The following is a 15,604-nucleotide window of genomic DNA, read 5'->3' as shown; positions in this document are numbered from 1 at the left end:
GCAGTTCATTAATCTTTGCATCCAGAATATTACAAAGTTCCTCCCAGGAAAGAACTGTGTTAGCATTATACTGTTGCAGGAAGGGGGACCCCTTCCAGGCCCTAAGAGTGGGCTTTTGCCTAACACTTGGAAATGAATTGTCCCGAGGAGACACACAAGCTGACAAAGCAAGAGATTTTATTGGGAAGGGGCACCCAGTTGGAGAGCAGCAGGGTAAGGGAACCCAGGAGGACTGCTCTGCCATGTGGCTCGCAGTCTTGGGTTTTATGGTGATGGAATTAGTTTCCAGGTTGTCTCTGGCCAATCATTTTGACTCAGGGTCCTTCCTGGTGGCATGCGCATCACTCAGCCAAGATGGATTCCAGCGAGAAAGATTCTGGGAGGACATAAGGACTGACGTCTCCTTTTGACCTCTCCCGAATTCTTCCAGTTGGTGGTGGTTTGTTAGTACTGGGTTCCTTACCAGGACCTCCTGTTGTTAAGATAACTCATGCAAGTGGTTACGATAGTGTCTGGCCAGGGTGGGCAGTTTCAGTCAGTGTTTCCCCTAACAATACTTTCTCACATTTCCATAGAAATTTGTAACTGACAATCACAAACAATGTGTCACTTGATCCACCCAATACCTTTTGAGTTAGTCAAGGTCACACAACTCATGAGTGACAGTGTCAGATCTTCAAAGTAACTTGGTATTTCTGAAAAGGAAGTATCTAAGAAGTGCCATAACCTCAGTTAAATAGAGTTTTTAATCCCATTCATGGCCATTGAATTTCTGACAAAGCTCTTCATGATTCATTTTTCTTTTCCCATCTAATGTGGGCTGTCAGGTCCCTATCTTGGCCTTTCCCAGCTCTCTGTGGTTTCAGTCTCAGCCTGTCCATACCTTGGGGTCTGACCAATACTGACATAGGCAGGACATAATATTCATATCGTTTTATATCCACAGCGGCTTAGCAGGGATCTGATGCAACAGATGGATTCTGACACGCTTTTGACCTTTCAAGCCCTAAGACTCCTGCCCCTTCATCTTTCCAAGTTGTTCCAGTGCAGTTGACCAGATAACCTGATCAGCACCCTCCTGCCAGCTTCCTGCTGAGGACAAGATGCTGCCACGGAGACCCAGCTCACCAGTGGGAATCCAGGTTTTTGTGGACAGATCTCTGAAAATCATGCTTGCCACACCTGTCCCTAGGGTTTGAATTACATTCTAGATGCTCCCTCCCCTCCCTCTTCAAAACTGCCATGTCACAACCTCTCAATGACTTCCAGAATGCTCTGTACCTTCCTGACCTCAATCCCCAAAGTTAGGTCAGTTTTACAAGCTCTGTACACCTCAGTTCCAAATTTCATGTTTCCCTGATGACCCCGAGACATGAAACCTCACAAAACTTACATATTAGCCTAAGTAATGATATATGATGCCAATGAAAACACAATTAAAACAAAGTAAAGTCAATGGCTTCTGACTGACTGACTTCCTTTGCTACTTGCTCTCTCTTCCTATTCTCCTAGAAGGGGAAAATTCTTCAGATCAAAAAAAACTAAAGAGAACTTGTCATGGTGAGAAAGCTACTATGATTCATTGATGTATTCAATGAAAATAGCATTAATAATAATAGTTACTCTTGACAAAGCATTTTCTCTCTCTTCCAAGCATTTTACATGCATTTTTAAAAATGTAATCCTCACGATGACCTTACAGTTCCCATTTTACAGATGAAAACAAAGAGGCTTGAAGATAGTCAATAACATTCCTAAAGTTTTGCAGGTAATGAAATCTAGGTCTAGCTGAATCCTGAAGAAGAGCTCTTAACCATAGCACATGTTCACTGGTTACTCATTAGTATTATTTTACACCAACCTATTACACATCCCTGAGGGTGGTCATACCCAGGATGTCAATGGTTCTCTGATGTGGCTTTACATCTGCAGCTCTGATCATAATGGTACTTTCACCTTTGATCTTTCATCACCATCTGCCCAAAAGAAGCCTTGTCATGGGGTTGCCAGACTCTCATTCTAGGTAAAGAGAGCAAGATAAGAAACTCTTGCCTTTGTATTTTCTCCTGTGAGCCCAACAGGGTTCAGGACATGATACCCCAAAATATGCCACCTTGATGTATTGAATATTTCACGCTGAAGGAATTTGAGAAAAAGCATTTGCAGAAAAGACTTTCTGACCTTCTCCTGAAGCAGGTCACATAACCAGAGGAAAGGAGCATTCTAGTCTTTGATGACAAGGAACTCAGAGGGGAATCTGAACAGCAGCAGGCCTTGCTAAGTGTCCCATCATTTACTACACTTTTCCATCCTTCACCAAATCTAGCATAAAAACACTCAGGTTTTACTGCTTCTTCAGGTCTTTATTTTCCTTTGAAGGTCCCTGTGTCACATATAATTTAAATAAACGTATGCTTTTCTCTTGTTAATCTGTCTTTTGTTATGGGATCCCAGTCAAGAGTTTAAAATGATAGAGAAAAAAGATATTTTTCGGGACTTCCCTGGTGGCACAGTGGTTAAGCATCCACCTGCCAAGGCCAGGGACCGGGGTTCGAGCCCTGGTCTGGGAAGATGCCACAGAGCAACTAAGCCTGTGCGCCACAACTACTGAGCCTGCTTGCTGCAACTACTGAAGCCCGAGCGCCTAGAGCCTGTGCTCTGCAACAAGAGAAGCCATCGCAATGAGAAGCCCATGCACCACAATGAAGAACAGTTCCCGCTCACCACAACGAGAGAAAGCCTGCGTGCAGCAACGAGGACCCAACGCAACCAAAAATAAATAAATTAAATATATATATAATAAATAATGCTGCCTCTAAAAAAGAGAAGATATTTTCCTTCCCTATAAGCATTCAGATGCCGATTGAATTCCAGACAGGCCAAGATTACCTCAATCCTCCCCAATTCTGTTTTTTTTTTTTTACATCTTTATTGGAGTATAATTGCTTTACAATGGTGTGCTAGTTTCTGCTTTATAACAAAGTGAATCAGTTATACATATACATATGTTCCCATATCTCTTCCCTCTTGCGTCTCCCTCCCTCCCACCCTCCCTATCCCACCCTTCCAGGTGGTCACAAAGCACCGAGCTAATATCCCTGTGCCTTGCGGCTGCTAATCCTCCCCAATTCTTTCAACCAACTATCTATTCAGTATAACTATTTAATAATGGCTAACATAAAATTTTAGTGAAAAATAAAAGAAGGCAATAAAACTAAAAAGGAAAGACATTCTTTTTAGTAGCTGTACAATGATTTTTTTTTTTTATGGGGAAGCCTGACTTTGTTGGAAATGATTGATAAAAACTTTAGACTGGAAGAAGCAGCTCAGGGAATGGGGATCGAGTCTCACCCACTGGTATTCAGCTACTACCCAACAATCAAAATAATGACCTCTGATTGTTGTCAAGGACTAAACCGATGCCTTTACATAAACTTTTTCACTTAACAGTATTGCTGTGGGAGCATTAAATAAAGTAGTTGAGATGGAAGCCCCAGACAACTAACCCTTTCTGCCCTTGACACTCGCAATTGTGCCCCCACTATATACCCCAAAGCCAGTAGAATTAATCGCATTATATCCATTATCCATGTTTATGTTAGTGATCATGAGAAGTCCCAGACTCACAACACTGGAGCATTTAAGCAGCGCTCTTAATCCCCTCTCCTCGAGCACGAGGAAACAAGGAGGGAAGAAAAAGTCTCTTGCCTCTTAGGCAGTTCCAGACTTTTCCCCGGACTCCCTGTCGGCCAGCCGTGGCGCACTAACCCCCTTCAGGCTGTGTTCACGCCGCCAACCCCAGTCCTCTCCCTGCGCTCCGACCGAAGCCTGAGTCTCAGCTCCCAGCCCCTCCCGCCCCGGCGGGTGAGCAGACAAGCCTCTCGGGATGGTGAGTGCCGGTCGGCCCTGATCCTCTGTGCGGGAATCTCCCCGTTTTGCCCTCCGCACCCCTGTTGCTGTGCACTCCTCCGTGGCTTCGAAGCCCCCCTCCGCCTCCCGCAGTCTCTGCCCGCGAAGGGGCTTCCTAGTGTGTGGAAAGCTTTCCTCCTTCACAGCTCCCTCCCGCTGGTGCAGGTCCCGTCCCTATTCTTTTGTCTCTGTTTATTCTTTTTTCTTTTGCCCTACCCAGGTACGTGGGGGGTTTCTTGCCTTTTGGGAGGTCTGAGGTCTTCTGCCAGCGTTCAGTAGGTGTTCTGTAGGAGTTGTTCCACGTGTAGATGTATTTCTGGTGTATCTGTGGGGAGGAAGGTGATCTCCGCGTCTTACTCTTCCGCCATCTTCCCGGAAGCCCGTTCAGAGGCCTGAGCAGTGGGAGCTGCAGTCCTGACGCCAGCAGAGGCCTGAGGCCCAGTCGGTCCTCAGCAGGGAGTGGCAGGATGGGCAGTGGGGCGCATTCAGCACCGTCTGCGGCCTCGGGTTGAGGCGCAGTAACTTCGGGAGCTGTAGCAGTCCGTTCACCGTGAAATTCCCCTGAGTGACTACTTTCTGAAGGCCGGACACCCGTTGTGTCTTTCCCCTTCTTAACCAGCTTAGAGTTCATTACCGATTCATGAACCATCATGAGTACACCCTTGTGTATCCCCATGACTTCCTTGTCCTCATTCTCCCTATCCTACTTACTTGGCCAAATCAAAGTCTGCTAAACGTAACTGTCTCTTCTCTCTATATTTTCACCCACAGCTCAATATGGATAGAGACAAACACTCAGCTACACCAACTGGTGTTCCATAATTTCATGACCTTGGACTTCAAGTGGGCCCGTAAAGTTGCCTGGTAATCTACATTGCACTCTCGTGATCCATCCATTCTTATGCTTCTCGCAAGCCTCCAACGCTCCCTGAACCTCACTCTCAGCTTTCTAATTCACTGAGAAAACTTTAAACAACCAGTTAAAATTTCCAAAAGTTCTCACCACCACATTTACTCAGCTACCAACATCAGAACCCACATAGTCTACCTTCCTACCTGTTAACAAAGATAAACTTTTTGTGTACCTGCCTAAAGCCAATTCCTCTGTGTCCTCAGTTCATCTCTCTTTCTTACTCATGGAAGTGCTCTGAAGTTCTTTCCTCTCTCTCCTATATCATGTATTGTTTTACTCTTAGATCATTTCTATTAATATGTAAACATGCTACTTCTCCCATCTTAAAAGCAACAACTAAAAAAATTTAAAACTTCTTTTGATGTCATATCCTGACATCTACCCCTTTCTTTGTTCTCCTTTGCAAAAAAAAAAAAAACTTCTAAAAAGAGTTATCCATGTTTATTGTCTCCAATGTCTCTCTTAATCCCATTCTAATCAGGCTTTTACCCTCACCCTCCAACTGAATTTCTCTTGTCCAAGGTCTGCAATGGTTTCCATGTTCCTAAATCCAGTGTTCAGTTCTCAGTCCTCATTTGACCAGATTTAACTGCATTTAATACAGTTTATTCCTGAAATGTTTTCTTCACTTGGCTTTCAAGACATCTCATTTTTTAGGTTGTCCTTTTATTTCACTGGCCATTTCTTTTCAGTCTCTTTGGTTGGTCTCTCCCCAGCCTCTTAAAGATAGTGTGCCTTAAGACTCAATACTTTGCTTTCCTTCTCTTCATTATATAAACTCATGACCTTCATAAGTTCAGCTGGTATTAAGTCTTTAAATACCTGCTCTACCTTCAACTCCTAAATTTACATCAACCGTCCAGAGTTCTCTCTCAACTCCAGACTGATATACCCAATAGCCTACTCAGCATCTCCACTTTGAAATCTAATGGACTCCTTAAACTTAACCTTTAAAATTGAATTTCTAGTTTTTCACCCAAAACCTGCTACCTCCAGTTTCCCCATCTCAGGTGATGACAACTTCATCTGTTTAGTTGCTCAGCTAAAAAATTAGAGATATTCTTGACTTATTTTGCTCCAACCACACTGGAGTGCTGGCTCTTCTTTTACCATTCAAGGCAAGTTTCCATTTTAGAGCCTTTGCAAAAATGTTCCCTTTGCCTAGAATCCTCTCTTAGCTCTTACAAGTGCTTCCTCAATTGTTATCTCCTCAATGAAGCCAATTATAATTACTCCATTTAAACCTCTAGCCCATTTGCTTTGTCCCACCTATAGTTTTCCCAGTTCCCCCATTCCTTTTTACCTTTTTCCCATAGCACCAATCACCTTCTAACATACCATGCAATTTACTAACATATTATGTATTTCGTTTATTATCTGTCTCCCCTTTGCTAAATTCTAAATTCCTCAAGGGCAGGGATCCTTGTTTGTTTCGTTCACAAATGTATCTCAAGTGCCTGGAACAGCACCAGGCACATGGTAGGTGCTGCAGTAAGTATTTCTTGAGTGAAAGAATAAACTCTCACCACAATATTATGAGGAAGGCACAATTCTTTATCAGATGAGGAAACTGAAGCTTAGAGAATGTGAGGGTCACACTACTTGTAATGGCAGGACCAAGATTCCAATCCAAGCCTCTCTCCCTAGAGTTCCCACTCACTATTCCATACCAAATGGTGTTTGCCCAAAGTGGCCAGAGGACAAAGGGGATACAAAGATGAAGGATGCCATGGGGAGTTGAGGGAGAAAGGGAAATAAACCTTTGTGTGCCAAGCTAAACAATTTGGACTACTTTCCACAGAAGAAGCTCTGAAGTAAATGGCTACATAGTTACATCCATATTTTGGAGAGATAACTCAGACAGCTACCAAATGGAACACTGGAAACCAACAAATCACCAGCAGAGAGAAACACCAATTTTAATGGGTCTTAATCCAACTCTAATATTTCCACAGCTAAAAATGACTCTCCTTATACTAATTCATTAGTCCATGGTTCATTTAATCTGGTCCCCACTTTAGAAAAAGTCTGACACAGCATAAATAGTTATGAAATTATACTTTATTCATATATATTAAATATTGATAAACAAACATATTACTTTCCATTTGGGTACAGTCACAATTGTCAGCAATATTCTGAAGCACCAGGCATGAGATGAGATGAGATGCTATGTTTTTATCACGGGACAAGTCATATCGCCTGACACACTCAAGTGCTGTCTGACATGCCATCATAGCGGTGGCTCAGAAGGCATAGTCTCAAATAGGCAGCAACTGGATGGCATCATTTCATTTATCAGCATTCATTATATCATCAAGTGAAATAAATGCACAACCCACAGGGTCTTGCTTTGGTCAGCTGCCTAGTTGGTCCCTGAGATAAAGCCTTGTAATCACATAGACTTGCCTAGTGAGTCAGAAAAAAAAAAGGGTCAAGTGAAATAGTCACAGGATACAGGAATTATAAATAACACATAAATTAATAGATACTCATTTTCATGACATAAAAGTTACTATTATAAATACTTTGATAAGTCTAAATATATATTCCCCATATAAATAATGTAAAATATTAAATATTAATAAATAGATTTAGATTTTAAAATTCAAATATTGCAGGCAGGATTATTTCGACGCTCTCTGGCCTCGAAACAGATTCTGACTTCTCCTCCGCTTTCTGAGGTTAGATCTTGGCGACAGGTCCTTCATCACTTTGATGAGTTCACTTATGGCTTTGCGCTGGATCTGCAGATCATCTACCTATTGGGAAAGAAAACAGCAAAATTAATTTCAGGCGTACAAATCATTAGGATATTCTGCTGTCATGGTCAAAGAAAGTAGAAGTATTCCTTTAAAATGAATTCTTTTCACTAGCAATATATTACCTTAATATGTAATGTTGGTTTCTTCAGTGATTAAGACTAAAATTATAATTAAATTGCTAGTTGTGTTGTAATATGGTGGGACACATTACATATCCTTTAATTTACCACTACAGAATTCTGAAAATTATATAGCAGAAAGAGCCCTGAAGTAGTGACAAAAAAATGTGTGTTTGAATCCTGTGTGTACAATACATGTGACTTTAGTCACTTAACCTCTCCAAATCTCTGTTTTCTCCTCTGAACGATGAGGAGATTGTTTAGACGACCTCTAGGCTCTCTACCACTTCTATCACTTTGTACTTAGTCTTTGCTATAAGTATCAAATGAGTTACTATAGCCAATGGCTCTCACCTTTGGTGTGTAGAAGAATAACCTGGAGACCTAATGAAGAACTCAGACACCCAGGTGTATGAATTCAGACTAGGCCTAGGCCATTGTGTAGTTACTAACACCACCAGGTGATTCAGGCACCACCAAAGTTTGAAAACCACTGGTATAGGTTCAGTACTTTGTAAACACCAAGTCCAAGTCAGATGAAAATCATTAATTTTTAATTTCCCCCAAATTAGGTCAGTCTCATCATTTGCATAATGGGATTAAAAATAAACACCGATCATATTTACATGGCAATAATCAATTACTGGTATATAACACTTAAAATTAGGAATGAAAGCAAATTTCCTGGTACCCTGCCTTCCATTCCAGCAAATTGAACTATTTTCTCACTCTACCCAATAGGACCATTTAGGTGAAGTCATGCTTCATAAAATGAGGACCATTTACTTTCATCTTTGCTCTGCCACTAGATGTCTTTCTAAAGCTGGAAACACTGCAGCCACCTTGCCGCATTTCGGAGAATGACTAGGCTGCAGGACTAAAAGGCATAACATGCCTTAAATACGTTCGCAATTGAGCAAAAAAAGACAATGGTTGAGAGCTCACTCAGGACTGCCCATTGTGAAGCAGGAGGCTTGGAGCTTCCAGAAGGATGGGACCAACAGTTGTTTTTTTTTTCAAGGCCCAGTTACAGCAGAATAGAAAAGTTTCTACCGGGTGTGTGTTTACAAGTGATAAATTGAACTTTCCAGTGTTCAAAGCATCACCAAGAAACTAAGAGACTCATCCAGGACTGAACAGCAAGCCAGAGGCAGCACTGGGCTAGGAATAAGTGCTTTTTCATTCTCTAGCCTGCAACCAATGGATATCTGCTGAACACCGGAAAACATTACCAGTGGAAGTAGTAATGGTCTTATAATTTTTCCAAGCCACTCTCATACCATTGAACATACTGGAGACTAGAGCAATCTTGAAGAGCAGCACTTATTTCATTTCCTAGGAGCTTATGTGAGATTGCTGAGAGGCAGACCCAGTTATAGGGAGAGCTGGGCACAAATCCTGAGAGCACAAGTCATAACGGGACCCCTCCTCATTCAAGCCTATTTATACCAAAGCCAACCCCCCCCCCGCCCCCCAAAAAATCTGGAGGCCTTTGTCTCTTAGATGAAATTTTGGAAAATGTGACGTCTTTATGCTTCAAAGTTATTTTTCACCTTCTAGAAACCATAACTTTAAAGACTCAAGGCAATTTGATAAGATAAAGCTGAGGAGCCTAAGGATTTCTCCAGCCAAGATGTTCTAGTATCCAAAAGTTGATAGGACAGTTCTTTCATAAGGTATAAATTCTACCTATTTTCTTTTCTAAAAACAAACACTCTCACCTCTACTTGGGTTGCACAATCTGAGAGGTTGACCAGAGTCTGGCTGTAGGAGGGCCTTTGTCTCCTCAAAGGCCATACCTTTCTCCTAACTCATTCTCATTTTCTGGCATTGTAGAATTTTAGAGCAAAGGAGACCATAGAAATTATAGTGAACCCAACAGGCTCCTTTTAAGATGAGGAAACAGCCCCAGCCAGGCCTGTGATTCATCTGAGATCACACATTTCTTTGGTGGCTGAGCTAGGAGCCACCCTCCCACTTTTCCCCCCACCCTCCCACTGCTCTTTCCATTAAGACATGCAACATCCTATTCAAAGCAAGAGAATTTCCAACACACAAACAAGGGGCAATGGGAGAACTGCTTTTCAATACTCCCCCCACTTCTTCCCTACTTCTTTCTCACTGATTTGTTCATTCACCTATCTTTGTGCTGTAGACATAATTCCAGTATTTTCCCAAATCACAAATTTAAGTGACTCGCATAACTGACTTTGCAAAGTCACCCAAAACACAAACAGAATTGGTAAAGAGGGGTTTTGGCCACAGGTTCATTTCATAGCTTTAACAACTGTACCCAGTAGCTAATTTCTACTTTCTGGGAATGAAGTGCTTTGCAAGAGCCTCTGCAATGAAACCAAAAAAAAGAAAAAAAAAAGAATTAAGATCATCTCACCGGAATTTGAATCAGCTTTTTGAAGTCATCCAGTTTCTCAGAGCTGCCATTTAAGAACTTCTGAAACATGTCCTGCTTGATGATATCCATGCTCCTTTGAATGATCTGGTTACCTTTTAAGTTTTCAAAGAGTTTGAAGTAGAAGGAGACGATTTGGCTCTGAATTATTTTTTTGTCACTCTCCTTGGGAGAAAAAGGCACAAAGAGAAGTTGATGTGAATTTATCCATCAGAAAATAAGCAATAGGAAAATTAGCCAAGTGGAAATGTTCAGCTTACATCTTTCCAATTCTCCAAAATTTGTAAGAAAAGAGGCCCACCACCAGCTACATCTGGGTTACTTGCATTCTGAGAAAACAAAACAAAACAGGAAAAAATTGGTTTACAATCAGTCCATAAATTGCCCTAAAACTGTACTTCAAGTTTTATTGAACTTGGATGCTGACAGCGTTCACTGATTTTATTTTCAACACTCTGTTTGGTTCTAACAATGTTTTCTCAAAAGCCATCGTGTTGGATACAGCCAAAGACTATCATGCTATTTTAGCTTTCTTATTTACTAATATAACTTCACAAATGAACTCAACAAGGCTGATGATACTTCAGTTGTCCCAAATAACTATAGTAAGGGACAGAAAGTATTTTTAGGTCCAGTGAAAAACCCCAGCAAAGCCATCTCACTATAAAATACTGCCCCGCTATGGTACAGGTTTCTATAACCTCTACCTGTGCCCTCCTATAAGATATTATGTCAGCTTTAAAAGATAGCTCCAGCTGTAATTATAGTAGCTAAATTTTGGACATATAATAAAATATTTAAAATGCAAAAAACTATTTTAATTAACCATACGTAAAAATTTTAAGGAACTCATAAAATGAAAGAAAAAAATTTTTAAATAGAAAGCAGATTAAACTCCTACAAAAAAATCTCAGCAAATGACTACTCCAAGAGTAATTCACAGACAATCTGGATGGGACAGTAAAATTTTAAAACCACTTTTTGGAGAAAAACACCTGTAAGTGATTTTTTTTTAAGCCAAAGCTTTAAGGACCTCATCTTCTTTAATTGATCAGTTATTTCAAATGACCATTTTTAAAGCTAATCTTGACCTTCCTTTGACTGTCACCATCATAGCAGCCTGAGAAATCAGAAACAAAGACCTAGTCATTTTTTCAGTATGCATACTACTTGACATCATAATTAAACGGATTCTCATCACAAAATTAGCAATGCTCTAAATTATACCCGTATTATGCCCATCTTTTGGAGGATTCATGAATCCCCACTGAATCTCCATAGCAAATTGAGCAGAGAGTTAAAGCATTATCTAGATCGTTTAGTCAAAAAAGCACATCCAGCCAACAAGAGCCACAATAACACCAAGTCTTCTCAAGATGACTGTGGGCTAGAGATGAGAGCCCATCATAGATACAATTACAAGTTAACATTAAACATCAGTCACTTCAACCACAAGCATTATTAAAAGGTCATACTTACAAAATATTCCTTTAGGTTTTGTATTTCTTTAAAAAATGGGGCCTGGCAGTAAAAGCCAGAAGAACCCAAAATCACGCATAGCTGAAAAGCTAAGAAATAACTGGTATATTTCATTGTTTCGGAGAGAGTTAGGTGAAGTAGTTGTAGCTCCTGTATTAAGTTGATCAGGTCCCAAGGACGTAGCTGGTCTCTCTTTTCTAATAGCTGATCTGCAGATGATCAGAAGAATGTACTGTGTCTCCTTTTGCTACTGGTATTTATACCTAGTTGAAGTCTCATCAGGATTACGTATTTTCACAAGTTTTTTAAGATGAGATGGTGACAGATAGAGATGCTAGTTAGTTGGTATTAATAACTATGGTTTTGTGGCATTTTGGTGTTGTAGTTAAGAGTTTCCTTTCAACTCCTTGGGTCTTTTGACGAGGAGACAGACCCATCATGCCCACCTGTGCCGTTCTTGTGGGATACTTTGAAAGCACTTTCACTTCACACCATCCAGGGATTGGAAATTTTTGTGCATCTCCTCCTTTTGCTCTTGTAAAATGTTGATTCCTCATCCAGAGATTACATTGATCATTCGTTTGTGGTCGGAAGCAAGTAAAAAAGGAAATTCTAGGGGCTCTCAAACCTTTACAAAGGGGGTGCCTCTTAAAATTTTTCTTGCAAATGATCAGAAATCAAGGAAAAGAATGTGGTTAGAAAACCAGTGTGGTAGGAAGCCCTTCATCAAAGATGGTTAATATAATACCTACCACAAATTTATGTTGCTCTGACCAGCAATGCCCAACAGAAATATAATGCAAGCCAATTTTCTAATAGCCCCATTACTAAAGGTAAAAAGAAACAGGGGAAAATAATTTTTAAATATATTGTACTTAAACCAATATATCCAAACTACCATTTCAATATGTATCAATACAGAAAAATATTAATAAAATATTATACATTCTTTTTGTTAAACTAAATCCTAGAAATCTGGTGTGCATTTTATACCTATGGTACATCTCAATTTGGACTCACCATATTCAAATGCTCAATAGCCATGTGTGGCAAGAGGCTACCATATTGAACAGCAAAGCTCTAGATGATAAATTGTTCCAAATAATCACTAATGATAGATTTTTTTTAAACTTTTTTTTTTCCTTTCAGATACAAATAGGATTGTTTTTTCTCCTCTCTTAGTAATTTACTTATGAAATATAGCACTTAGGGATGGCACAGAAGACCCTCCACTATTTGATTCCAGCCCACCTTGCCTTTCAACCTGTACTGTATACACAGCAGTATTGCAGTTATGAATGCAGACTTGAATCCTGTCTCCACTGCTATCTAGCTATATGATTTTGAGTAAGCTTCTTAACTCTTCTGTAGCTAGGTTTCCTTATCTTCAAAGTGAACCTAATATTAGTATCTTCTCCGGGCTTCAGTTGAAAATTGTCAGATGATAATTTATGAAGTGCTAAGAATTTTGCCTATCATGTAGTAAGCACTCAAAATGATCTATTCCTATTCAGGCACGTTGGATGACTAGTCATTCCTAAAAAAAACACACCCTGAGCCTTTGCCCATGCTGTTCCTTGATTTCCCACATCTGTGCCTCTCAGAGTGGCACCCAGCCATCCAAGTCCAGCCTAAAAGTCATTATCTGCATGCGTTCTCTCAAAATGATCCTTCTGAAAAGTAATTTCACATCTTGTCTACAAAGGTCTAGGAAAGTGGTTCACACTTTTCTTAGAGTCTTGAACCCTCAATCTCATATTAGAGTTAGTTATGTATCTTCTCCTAATCTAGGGACTGAGTTCCCTAGAATCAGAAATTGTTTCTGTTCCATAACACAGTTTTCTTCCCTAAAAACATAGTAACGTGGAGATTTGTCCATTGACAGCACTGAATAAAAGTGAACTTGAATGCTTAATTCAGGGCCTACTCTTCCCTCAAGCTAATTTTCTTCAAGTTCTAATCCCAATGCTATCAGAACTAACCTGTAGGAAACTCGTTTTTAATTAAAGAGGGTTCATGATTAATGTTGGAAACCTGATGCTATGTCTCTGTAGCCAACCCCTGCTTACTGGGGCAATTCCATGTATTATTTTATGTGAAAAAGGCCTGAAAGCTGTTTGAGGGGTTATCTTCCCAAAGAATAAACAAAATCAAAAAGTGTTTGTGGGACCAAAGCCTCACATCAAGCAAGTGAGGAGTGTCAAATTACACTGCTGCCCACAAAGCTCTATTGTATCGCTCCTCAAGGAAAAAGACAGCCCAGATAAAGTGCTTACAGGGTGACACTGTGACAAGAAACCCTTTCCAAAGCCTTGAGACAAGTGCAGGCACTCAATACTATCCAGGAAACCTATGACCAAACTCCAAGATACTGTAAGGAATGTTACCAACGTTCTGGAAAGAAGTAAAAATTTGTTCTGCTCATCCCTTGATCTATCCACTGGAATATGGTGTTGGGGGTGAGGAGTTAAGAATAGCGAGGTCCATAATTGGGAATTACACTTTGTCTGGGGGTTTGTAAATTGCAAATCCCTATTCAAAATCATATGCATATATATATACACACACACACATTAGGGATATGTTTACAACATGGCCAGATGTATAGAATTAATAAATACATGGCTAAAATTCAAGCTCTAATAGCTCTTGATGGCATGACCAAGCACAGCACAGAATTAGGGAATTACAGAGACTATCTATGGCCTATTCTCTCATTTTTTTTTAGATTTGTAAATCAAGACCCAGGAAAAAAAACAAGTTGCTGTGCTTAAATTCATTCAACTGGACAATGTAGAGCTCAGTCTAGAGCCAAGACCTTTTCCTTAATCTACCTGTCCCCAGTCGATAGCCATCAAAACTACTGTATGTACCAATAACTGTGTTAAACATGTGAATTCAAGTAATTACATCCTATCAGGCTTTGATTCTGGGACTTTTTTTTTTTTCTGTAGACTTTGTGAGATAATAGTCACTCTTTAATTCCTTAAAAAATAGTAAGACTGCAAATAAAAGTTTTGAAATTATTGGTTAGACATCCCAGCAGGCCCAACTTCGTGGACATAAGACCTGTACAGTCTATCAGGACCCCACACTTAGAGGAGCCCACATTTGGTTTAATGTTTTGTTGTTACGTTGTTGAAATTCCTAATAATTTTTAAACAAGCGGCTCCCATTTTCATTTTGCACCAGTTCCTGCAAATCCTGTAACTGGTCTTGCATCCCAGGCTGGAAGTGAATCACATCCTATGAGATTTTCATCTTTCAACATACGATTTTGGGGTTCAGAATGTTGTCACTACAATAGTATATTTTCTGATCTTTTCCTGTCTTGTCAAGTTTACAAAAAAAGATGTTTCTCTCTCTTTTCTGCCTGTAAAACACCTTCTGTTGCACATGCAAACTAGAGGTTTCACACTTTGTTGGTTCAGCCAACACTGAGGCTGCAGAATCATTCACCACCAAGATATCCTTTAAAAGTTTTTCAAACCCACCAGGAGCCAAAGTGTGAGCAAATTACTAAAACGAAGGGACTGAAAACTTTCTTTTTTCCCTTCAGCCAGACTTCTTTCTGAAAACTGGTGATGGTTATGCATTAAGCGTCAGCAAGATTTTCGATCGTATCTCATGCTATCCTCAGCCCTCGCTGAGTAGGCAGTCGTAAGACAAAACTTACACCTTTGTTGCCCTTTTTCCTCTGTGGTCAGCAGTCCTATCCCTACCGCTCACAACCAAATTATCACATCCAGACTTTGGGGTAGGTTTCTTCCACCGAGTATGAGTCAATATTGGATCTGTGCCCCACGCTGCCTTGACCCTGGGAACTCCTGACATCATGCAAGCTGAGCCTACGGAATAAAATGATATTCAGAGTGGAAATCCACGCGGAGTCAGATTTTCCCCGAAATTTGACTCAAAACTCCCATATGTTAGAGGAGAGTTTTCTGAATCCCCCTTTTTCTTTCATGCCATCTGGACAACTTTGAGACTTGAGTCAAAGAATATAGAA

General features: G+C 40.3%; 1 protein-coding gene across 1 annotated transcript; it reads right to left on the bottom strand.

Annotated features, from left to right (window-relative positions):
* Positions 1 to 6,866: 6,866 nt before the first annotated feature.
* Positions 6,867 to 11,791, bottom strand: IFNG (interferon gamma). Its single transcript, XM_065886954.1, has 4 exons — positions 11,596 to 11,791; positions 10,377 to 10,445; positions 10,099 to 10,281; positions 6,867 to 7,584 (listed from the first exon to the last, which is right to left on the bottom strand). The coding sequence occupies exons 1-4, from the start codon at positions 11,707 to 11,709 to the stop codon at positions 7,450 to 7,452; spliced, it is 501 nt and encodes a 166-aa protein (XP_065743026.1). The 5' UTR covers positions 11,710 to 11,791; the 3' UTR covers positions 6,867 to 7,449.
* Between the last annotated feature and the right edge of the window lie 3,813 nt (positions 11,792 to 15,604).

The sequence above is a fragment of the Phocoena phocoena genome, chromosome 11, assembly GCF_963924675.1.
Source record: "Phocoena phocoena chromosome 11, mPhoPho1.1, whole genome shotgun sequence".
Lineage (NCBI taxonomy): Eukaryota > Metazoa > Chordata > Mammalia > Artiodactyla > Phocoenidae > Phocoena > Phocoena phocoena.
The sequence above is the reverse complement of the archived record's forward strand: the minus strand, read 5'-3'. Positions and strand labels throughout refer to the sequence as shown.

Bases quoted from the DNA above. Each gene is read 5' to 3' on its own strand.
- IFNG (XM_065886954.1), bottom strand. From the start codon at position 11,709: ATGAAATATACCAGTTATTTCTTAGCTTTTCAGCTATGCGTGATTTTG. The intron at 10,446-11,595 runs GTAAGTATGACC...TTGTTTTCTCAG, and splicing joins AAAACCTAAAGGAATATTTT to AATGCAAGTAACCCAGATGT. The intron at 10,282-10,376 runs GTAAGCTGAACA...TTTTCTCCCAAG, and splicing joins TTTTGGAGAATTGGAAAGAT to GAGAGTGACAAAAAAATAAT.